General features: G+C 40.1%; 1 protein-coding gene across 3 annotated transcripts in view; it reads left to right on the top strand.

Moving 5' to 3' along the window:
- Positions 1 to 283: 283 nt before the first annotated feature.
- LOC144588798 (uncharacterized) overlaps positions 284 to 10,871 on the top strand; it is a 349,859-nt gene continuing 339,271 nt past the window's right edge. For all 3 annotated transcript variants that reach the window (XM_078392209.1, XM_078392205.1, XM_078392207.1), the window contains exon 1: positions 284 to 10,680. In XM_078392209.1, coding sequence (XP_078248335.1) covers positions 10,614 to 10,680 — 67 coding nt within the window. In that variant the 5' untranslated portion in view covers positions 284 to 10,613. The remainder of the gene's footprint in view (positions 10,681 to 10,871) is intronic.

The following is a 10,871-nucleotide window of genomic DNA, read 5'->3' as shown; positions in this document are numbered from 1 at the left end:
ACACACCCTCTAGAGCAGTGCTCCCCAACCTTGGGCCTCCAGATGTTCTTGGACTTCAACTCCCAGAAATCCTGGCCAGCAGAGGTGATGCTGAAGGCTTCTGGGAGTTGTAGTCCAAGAACATCTGGAGGCCCAAGGTTGGGGAACCACTGCTGTAGAGCAGCCATTCTCAACCTTTCTTTGGCCACGGCCATTTTAGGACCTCTTCTCAGGTTCCAGGGCCCCCTGTAAAATAAGGAAAGCCTTTGACTGTGCGCAATGAAGGATACAACATGAACAGAGGAATCTGTGGTTCCCTTGCAATGTGCCAGGGCCCTCCAGGGGGCCTCATGGCCTCCGTTGAGATTGACTGCTCTAGAGTAAGTGGTTCCCAACCTTGACTAACCCAGGTGTTAATGGACTGCAATTCCCAGAAGCCTTCACCACCAGCTGGATGGGCTGAGGTTTCTGGGACTTCCAGTCCAAGAACACCTTGCTTACCCAAGGTTCAGAACCACTGCTCTAGAGACCTGAAGCCCCATTTGCTACATGAATACATGAACTGGATGTGATTGGTTCTGTTCTCTAGTCCTGGACTCACACTACTACGTTCTCCATCGTCATCTTACATATCATTTCTAGGGATGCATGTTGCTTTGGTCCATAGCCTGCTGAGATGTGTGTTTCAGTTATCATGTGCTCGGAGGTCTATGGCCCAATGCAGGGCAACTACCTCCCAATGAACCTCTCGGTAACTGGAAATGCCTGTGTGCTCAACATATCTGAAAGTAACATAGACGTGATAGCTGCTTCAGGGAAATGTACGTAATTGCTTTGAGTCAATGTTCAGGAAATGACAGGCCTCACAATTTTAGCCACCTAGTGGCAGGAGATGAATGTTGTTGACTGCTGAACTAACTCCAGAGACACTTAATCTGCATAACTAGGTTGGCTTATTTACATGCCTATTTATAGAGATTTTTGAAATGTGAGTTGGGCGCAGCATGGTAAATAGGTAAGGCCAGCTTTATGTCTGTAACACTTGTGGCTATGCTCAGTGAATCAGAGAAAGGTGTTATATAATATAATAGCACCAGCCCTCATAAGCTTAATAGTACAGCAAATGGTTCAAGAAAAAATGGAATGGGTCAAGAACAGGAGTTCTCCTTATAGAGTTTTTCTAGTTATATAACTGGATGGAATGAACTCTTGGTGGCCAAGCTGCTCAATAGGAAAGCTGCTAAAAGGTAGAGCACTTACGCTGACAGGCAATGAGGCAGTTTCTGTGACAATTTTTGCACATTGTTTTGCCTGAGATGAAAGAGTGCCAGAAAGGTAAGGACCAATTGCTGCCATGTTGCTTGAATCAATGTTTGAGCTTAAGACCAGAACTGAAAGGACTACTACAGTAGAGGCTCTTTTTGCTTAATGTCTTTCCTGGAATGATTTACGGGGGAGCATATTAACCTCTAGGGCTGCAGAGACTAGCCGAGAAGCCAGGTCCACGTGAATCTGTTTGGTTTGTTGTTGTTGGATTTCTGGTGTGTGGTAGGGAAAGAGCCTATGAGTCTGAAAAAGTACTTGTCCAAACATATGAACTAGTGGTCCCTTGTTTCCCAAACACCAGCATCTTGAACAAAAAGAAAATAACAACATGACCTTTACACCTGGTCCTTGGTTTTATCACAGGGGTTTCACTTTTCTAGCTTTCTTCTTGTGTGGAGGAGTACCATCCACTTGGAATTATACACCCGCATCTCTCACTGGGTGGCCATAGCTGTTCCATCTTTCACACTGCCTAAGCCCTCCCTCATCCTGACCTCCCGGTTAAATATATATATTATTTCCTGAACATGGGTGAGGAAAAGAATATTTGTTCTTTCTGCAACAGCTAAGAGGCAGCGCTAAGTAGCTCTTTCTAATATTTACTTGAATGTCTCTGTGCACCCTGACAGCCTTATCCTCTTTTATCCAGACCCAAAGATTATTTTCATAACATTGACTTGTAGAAAGCATATGATGCTTTTAAAATATATTTTGAGTTTGTTGAGTAAGGGGAAAAAGACCCCGAGACTTGGAAAGATCTGCTTTGAAAGCATGTGGAAACCTTCCTGTGTACCAGACCAAGTAGGGTATGATGCTTTAAATACAATCCACCCCCATCCTGTCCCTTCATTCATTAACTAATAACAGGTTTTGCTTATTTAACTTTGGAGCACTACTTTGGAAAATGGACTGCAGAATAAGAAGGGGGTTAATAGGATAGTCCCAGGTAATCAGATTTGATGGAAGCACTAGTAATCAGTTTCCTAGTAAGCTTTGAGCATGGTACTTGAGCACACATTGAGACGAGTTATAAGGACATTGTGGCATTAGTGTAACTTTTATTGCATAGCATTTACTAGACTACAGTTTATGGGCCAGTCTTCCCAATGCTTGAAATGGGGCATAGACATGGTTTTCAAAATATTGAGTTAGGCTATGTATTAAGCAAGCTGCAGATTTGCAAGACATTGTTACACATTTTCCTTTGCATTTCTTTGTTTCTAATACTCAGTGGAGCCCATACTGTTGGCCAGGGCACCTCAGGCTTCCCTGTTGCCTGTCATAGAAATTGAAGTGCTGTTCTCTGTTATGTAGCAGCTCTCATGCCACCCCTTTGTATGCCTCTCCCACCATCATCACCACCACCATACAACCAGTGAGGAGATGTGGAAGACACCAGAGGAAGGGAACAGAAGGAGCAACACCAAGGGCCAATTTGTAGTTGAGTACATGATAAAATGATCACCCATGTAAGATTTCCTTTCATATGCAAAACTAGGTGATACGTTCTACTTTTTTGATGGCCAGTGGGCCATGAAAACATGGCATACAATAGAAGAGCAACAGTGTGCTAATGTTTCATTTAGAACTGCCAAGGGTACAGGAAGCTGCCGTACACTCATTCTGATAACTTGCTATCTAGTCCTGTATTGTTGACTCTGATTGGCAGGATCTCAGCAGGATCTCAAATTGGGATCTTTCCTATTATTGTTTCTTGATGCTTCTTTGCATAAAGAAGGGGGAGAAGGAGGAAGAGAGGGAGGGAAGGGAGGTGGGAGACCAGTCTGAACCTTGAAAGACATATGGGTTCACCATGGATCATAAATGAAAGGATCATTATTCCCCAGTTTTCAAAACTCTTCATCAGAGCACGTTTGTTTCTCTGTGGCCTTTCTATGGATCCTAATAAAGGGGTTGGCCTTTTACTTTTGGGTTCTCCCTCCCCCTCCCCAGACACTGAACCCGTTGTGCAGTTTTTGTCTGAGTGCAAAGTGAAGTCTGAATACAAATGACAGACGTCTATTCTTAGTTTGTTGTTCGGAGCAGAATTTTGCTTTAGTATCAAATGGGGTTGTAAATGGAGCTCTGAAGATAATTACTTTGGGCAGAAATTAGCCAAGGAAAAAAACCCAGTTTGCTTTTAAATGTCAAGTTTCATTTATACAAGAAGGAGCTTAAATTTCACTTACCTGACAGTGTCCTTCAGATTGACAATTGTGATAGGATGATTTTGTTTTCAATAATCTCTGATGTTTTAAGGTGTTTCTGTAATGGTTTCTATTGCATTTTTAAAATAGAAGGCCTAAGCATGTCCAAGTGCCGGCTAGGATATTTCAAACTTGATTTCAGAGGTTGCTGACAGCTCCTGAAAGATTTAGGAACTGGCGGCAGGAAATATTCCCATAGAATCAGTATTGCAATTTTTTTTCCTGGAAAAGCAGCATCATTTAGCAGGTCATATATCTTCAATAAAGCTACAGTTATGCAATAATGGTTCATTAATATTCTAAATCATAACATGGGCTGTTCTGTGAAATTGGAAGTGGAACCTGCAGAAAGAACAACACCTTCCTCCTGCCCATACTTAATGCAGCCCAGTTTCAGTTGCTAGTTGGTGGCTCTAATATTTTTTTAAACTTGAACGTACCATTTTAATTTGCACAGAAGATAACGCTGACTTTTGCCATTTTTATTTCTGTATAGATGGATTTCCATTTAGCCTAAGGTTAACAACACAGTAAGATTTTCTTTTCTTTTCTCTCTCCCCCCCCCCTTTTCCTTTTGGATCAGCAACAACTTTTGCAAAAGCATTTTTGTTTGCTCTGTGGCTGTTAATTTATCCTTTCTGCCTTTACGATCGTGTCAGAGCCTCATGGCTCCTTTCCTTTTTTTTTTTTTTTTCTAATCTAAAATAATCCCCCTGAAATCCTTTGATTGTCTGTTTGGACCTGATCCACTTCTAAAGAAGGAATGTAATGGGCTTTATGGCACTTACTTTAAAGTAATTTATCCAGTGGAGTGACTACAGATACTTTTTTTTTTAAAAGAACACTTTATGGAAAGTGGGGAGTGCTATTTAATTAGCCAAAAGGAAAGTAGTTCATGATACAATCTGTTCCAATAATCTTGGGCATTAAACAAAAAGCCAAGCTGGGTTATTAATGTACATGCACTTTTATTTGTGGCTGTTTTGTGTAACCTCTTCTTGTTGAACTTTGCAGCACATTCTGAGAATAAGGAAAGAATATTTTAAAAGGAGAATGCTTTGTACAAAATATTTAACCAGGCGGTTGCCTTACTTCTCTTGCCTGTATGGCAAATGTGCTTGCAGCCACCTTAAAATCAGTTGATGCTGGCAGAAATCCTGAGTTTATTCTGGATAATACACCTCTGAGTACTGGCTGCCTCATGTCTTTAGGGCTGTGGAATACCCGCACGTTTCGCTGTGAAAATCACTGTGGGATCTTTGAGAGGAGAAATCTTTCTTCTTTTATCCCTTGAAGCTTTTGCTAGGTGGATGATTGAGATGTATTTCTTCTTAATATATTGAAACTTGAGGAACATGTCACACTGTCATCCAAATGCTGATACTCTCCCTGCAGGATTTCTAGCTGTACTAAATGTTTTAAGAGGAGAGAATGAGGATTCTTGGCCTTGGTGGTGGCTTTTAAAACTGATCCTGACCCCCCCATCCAGATCAAACAACACACTGGATCAACCTGGAAAACTATTGTAATAAATTCTGGAGGGAGGTGAAAGTCCAGTCCATTTACCTCCATAGTTTGCAAAAATTCATTTTTGGGGAATTACAACCTGGATCCCCTGATCAGTATGCCTAGAGAAAAAGTAATTCCCCCCCCCCGCAAGCTCACCTGAAAACAATCCCATTTGGCTGTCTTTTTTTAAAAAAATCGTGGCAATATGCATTGGTTAAAACAGAGGACTTGGGTGTGGGACTTGTAGATTTATTCAGTGACCTTCCCCAACTCTTTCTTTGTATAATTCAAGCATTATATTGTGTATTAACATGATTTGGTAACTCTAGAGTTAAGTGGAGTATTCATTTGCTGATATCTCCTGAAACACAGTTCCAAAATATCCTGCCAAATTGGCAAAGGGATCTTCCATTAAACAAGCACTCGGAAGTCGGGAGCCTTGATTTGCAATAAGATGGCTGACTGTTCCATGCACACCTTTTGTACAAGGGGCAGCAGCAGACATTATAGATAGCTCATCATTAGAGCTGAAAGTGCAGATGTTGGAGACTTGATATAAGGTGACTTCCCTGCTGGAGAAATCAAACTTCAAAGGAATCTCATTCTTAAATCTTGAAAGACCAATCATAAAATGAAGCAAGCAGATCTGAAAACTTTAGGAGCTGAGAGAAGTTCCTGGTGTGACATTCACAGAAAATTAGCACTTAAGCACTTTCTTCTTCATACAGTCACAGCTGCTTGTGATGTTTGTTTCTGCCCTAGCTTGTGAAAGTTAAGGGTTAGGACTGCTTGCTTGCTGTCTATCTATATGTACTGTATAACGAAGGATATAATTCTAACTTAAAGCTTCCTTTTTTTGGCATTACATTTAGTAGCATAACCTTCATTGAATGTTCACTGTATGCATGCACATTAACATATTAGATACTCATGTGCAACTTCATTTAACATTCTGCTATACAGTAGGATCCCAGTAGCCACAGTTTCCCTTATCCACGGTCTGAAAACAATATTGAAAGAAAAAATCCAGAAAAACTATTTTCACATGTATTGTCAGAAGGGGCCACTAGAGGGAGCCATAGAACATGCTATGACTACTTATTAGTGAAGAATACATAGCATGGTTTCTGCCATCCCCTAGTGGCAAGTTTTAGTAATGCATGAGAATATAATTTTTCTGGGTTTCTTTTTCGTTTTACCGTACTATATATATTTAGTCGTTCAGTCATGTCTGACTCTTTGGGACCCCATAGACCAGAGCATGCCAGGCCCTCCTGTCTTCCAATGCCTCCCGGAGTTGGGTCAAATTTATGTTGGTAGTTTCAATGACACTGTCCACCCAATATATATATATTGGGTGGACAGTGTCATTTAAGCTACCAACATAAATTTGACCCAAATTCGCTATTATCCATGTTTTTCAGTATTCATGGGACTTGCAACCAACCCCCTGTGGATATGGGGGTTCTACTGTATGTGATATGAGATGGCAAGGCACCTACCTTCTCTTTCTAATTAAAACATTTAAAATTTTGTTTGTTTGTTTGTTTGCATTTTTTACCTTTCATTATAGATAGCTCATCACTAGAGCATTCAAAATATGAAACACATGCTCATTCATGGCTTACAGCTAAAAATTGCAACAAATAGTATATATGATTTTGTAAAAGATGTGATGATGGGGGAGTATATGCTATAGGTTTTTGTAATATTGAAACATTAAACATAGGCATAATGGTTAATTTAAAAATAGATGTATTTTGATGGCACAAGATCAGATGGTGATGAATGTTTCCTCTCAGATACTTTTAATTTTTAAAAAATTTCAGCCGCATTGAGGCATGTCACAACTGGACATCACCTCAAAATTGGAAGTGGCCTCACCATTTCATCATTCTGAGCATTTCATCACAGTTGAAAATTGGGGGTCACTCTAATGGAGGAACCTTCTGTGAGAGCATCTTGCCTGAGCTAGCCTCCCAAATCTGGAGCCAACATTGCTCTCATGAACTTCCCTGTATGGCCACATCTCCTGAGCTTCCTCAGCTTTGGCCTTTGCCAGGACTAGCTAGGTACTAGAAATCTTTAAAATGTAAAATTGACAACTCTACTTAAAGAAGTTCATAAAATAGGATTCAGTTGCTGCTGAATCGGCTTCTTTATCTCCAAAAGATGTTGCAACAATAACCTCAGTGACCGTATTGGTAATAATAGGTTTATATATGTAAGGAAGGTGTATTACATCCACCAAATGTCTAAATGTAAATAATAGAAACCAAAAAAGAAATTGGAAAATGAAAAAGTTGTTCCAGTTAATTGGTTTCCATTCATAATTGATACCTTTTGCAATGAGGTATGGTTCTTGGCTTTAATTTTCTTGACAACTGTCTAGGCAAATGCCTGTGCTTAATTAGTCACCATCTTGGATGTTTATTATATGCTGATCACACACATACCTCACTATTGCCTTCAAACTTTTTGGAACAGTATACATGGGGACTATCTGATCTTATCAGCGTAACATCAGGTAGATAAGGTCAAGAAATCATGTCTGATCCATGTCATCCATTGTCCAAATACAAATCAGGTTTCTCCAGTTCACTATGTCTACCACATGCCTCTGGTTCCTATGTGAGTGAGTAGTAACACTTTCCTCTGGTATGTGGACAGCTGGTCCTTCAAACAGTGGACATTCAGTCCCATTATGAAAGACAATCAGTTTTGTTTTGAATCTTGTTGCTCTTAAGTTTGTAAGTCTTTGCTAATGCCTTTTCTACGGACAGATACTTCAGATGTCCCTGACTATGTTTGATTTCCTATGAAATCTATAACAAGGTGGTGAAGCAATCATCCAGCATTTTTTTTAAAAATCTGGCCAATAAAGGCAACACACTGTAGAAAGACTATATTGCTTTTGAAGCATTATGGTAACATATACAAGCATCAGTTTTGTGCGGTCAACAGGAATGTATGTAATGGAAACACAGGTCCGGGGCTTAACATCAATGAATCAATGGGAAGAAAACAGAAAATTACAGAGGCGTTGGCCTTATGGCTCCTGCTTCCATCTCTTTGTACAGTAACTTGGAAGAATTTTTGACGTAAGACAAAGTGCAGCATATTTATGACAGTTCCCCTCCCCTTTTCAAATATGTAAAGCAGCTGTTTTGAATGATCTTGCTTGTTTCAGAGGAGCACATGGCAACCCTGTGACATTAAACATGCATGGCCCAAGTTCAGAATAATAGACAGCATTAGAATGGAATGGATGGGTGGGAGGAGATGGATTGTGAGCCTGGCTTTGGAAGGTTGCAATATCCCATCTGTTTCTTTGTTTTCCTCTCTACATGTTGATGGAAGCATCATTTAGAAGCCATGAGAGGGTGGTCAATGAAATGCACTGGCACATATTTCTGCTTCGGTTTAAGCTCCTGGATTGATGGATGCTGATCATAGTGGTAGATGGTTCACGTGTATGTGAAAACTGATTGAGATGTCTCTTTGTGGAAGAAACAACACTTCAGCTTCTGCAGACCAACCAAAAATATACATTATACATTATTATCTTTTTTTCTATGCGCTCATATCCATGTTTCAAAGAAAATGCTAAACCACAGAGTGGAAACTTAGTAGGAGAAGGTTGCACATTTGCTAAAATTCTCTTGTATGGTGTAATATCTGGGCGCAAACTGTCCCAGGCAATCACTGTAGGCATTATCAGTTGAACACTAAATAACACATCTCAGTATGCAACTGATAATGACTGTGGTGATTTCTTCATGGAGGAATTCACTTCCAAACGTTACGTCATTTGTGCTACACCAGTGTAACTAGCTAAGAAAGATAAGAGAGTTTGAGTGGTTAAATTAATTATTAATAGGTTACAAGATGTGTGTGTATATATGCATACACACACGTCTTGTAAGCTATTAATGATTAATGTCGTTAATAATAATATATTAATTAATTGATTGATTAATCTAAGTCTACTGGTTACTTCACAAGGGATGTGGGGATTTCACTTGGGTTTGTTTGTTTGTTAATAAGATTTTTCCAAAATTCACAAATTTCTTTACAAATACAATGGAAAAAATGTGACTGTAGGAGAAAATGAAACTGGCCACCCAGGCAGAGGATTTTCAGTGCTGGTTTAAAAGTCTATCTTCAAATTCTTCTGTATTGAACCATGTTTGTGGCACTGAGTTAGAACCACCAAGTCTTTTTTTTTTCCTTATACAATCATCTTCTCTGACATAGATTTGGAATTTTTAACAAGAATGTGGAAGAAAGTGAAACTGACTGATTTGCTTCACCATGGCCTGGCCTTGGAGCAATATCTACATTTCTTTTTCTTGTGCTAGTGACTGGGAGGATGCAATGTTCAGATTCAAAAAGTCTTCATTCAGGGGGGCCAAACTTACTATCAGGCAGAGTGAGGCAGCTGCTTCAGGTTGGGGAAATGTAGATCAGCAGAAAGCTATTTTTGCTCTGATATGTAGCCCATTTACTCAGCTGCTGTCTCAGGTTAGTGATAGTTGTGTCGTCAATGTTGTTGTGGGATTCAAAGGCCAGTCCAGTCAGCATCTGTACATGAAATGAGCTAGCAAGGTATTTTGACCCTTGCCTTAAGCAGCTAAATGTCCCGGGTCATCTCTGGCTTGATTAAGTTATCCTAAAAGCTTCACTGTTCTATCTTTTCCATCACAGAATGAAAAACTCATTAGTAGAGCCATTTGAACAAAGGGTGCTTATTTTTTAAGCAGGCTTTCACTTTAGGTCTAACATGCATTTTATTGAGAAGCAGGAAGTCATGTGGCCATGCTGGATCTATTTGCCTTCAGGAGAGCTCTTTGCCACTCTTACCGTTTGACTTAAAGAGGGCATTTCTTCCTAGTTTATTTATACTGGAGTAAACTCTTAAGTCCCTTAAATTAAGCTTTACGCACTTAAGAATATACAGCAGTCTGACAAACAATTATGTTCTCGATGGAAAAGCCCAAAGGTTCAACTAAAGGTTGACTCTTGCATTCAGCTTATCGGAGCGTCTGTAGACAGCATAAAAATTGGGAGGCAGGAGGCACTGCAGTTTCATGACGCTTCTTTTCTGCAGAAGGGTCTGATATATCACAGGTTAGGGAATCAACTGCTGACAGAAACAAGAAGCAAGAAATGAAAGGCGATTTTGGAATTGTAACATGCTTCTGTGGGACTGGGTGGATTCTCCTCAAACAAGCATGCATCTTTCTGACAGAGAAAAGCTCTTGAAATAAGACTTGAAATGCCAATCTTCATATTACAGAGATTTCTGGATAGTGTCATAAAGCAACCAAATAGACTTTTTCCGGCATTTTAAAATGACTGTAAATGGCATCTCTGCCTTCTTTGCCACTTTTTATTTAAATTAAAAAGAGGTTTCTTTTCCTCCCCATTTAAAATGAAACATTTCAGCTGAAATCCAGCAGCCACTACTAGAATAGGTCCATTGTATCATTTTGGATCTGGTGAGTCAATCCCTATGTAAGTTCAGTTGACTGAGTGGGCATACTGACTACTTCATTGCTTTATATATAGCCAATCAGCTGAGAGGTGGGGATGCAGAGGCCGCTAGCCTGTAGGAGCCGGCTGCCTTTCAAGATGGTGGAGGAAGCAGCAGGAAAAGGTAAGGAGGCAACGGGGGCAGGGGATGGGGGCTAGGCTGTGGGGGGCAACGGACCAGGAAATTGGTTAAATTGCAAGAATGTTTATTGGTTCAGGAAAGTTTGATTCTCTGATTTGGACGAAACCAAGCAGATCTGAATTAGGATTTTTGTGACGAACTTCCTGATTTGTTGGTAGCTTTGTGCCCATCTC

This window comes from Pogona vitticeps, chromosome 4, assembly GCF_051106095.1.
Source record: "Pogona vitticeps strain Pit_001003342236 chromosome 4, PviZW2.1, whole genome shotgun sequence".
In the NCBI taxonomy this organism is placed as follows: Eukaryota; Metazoa; Chordata; class Lepidosauria; order Squamata; family Agamidae; genus Pogona; species Pogona vitticeps.
The sequence above is the reverse complement of the archived record's forward strand: the minus strand, read 5'-3'. Positions and strand labels throughout refer to the sequence as shown.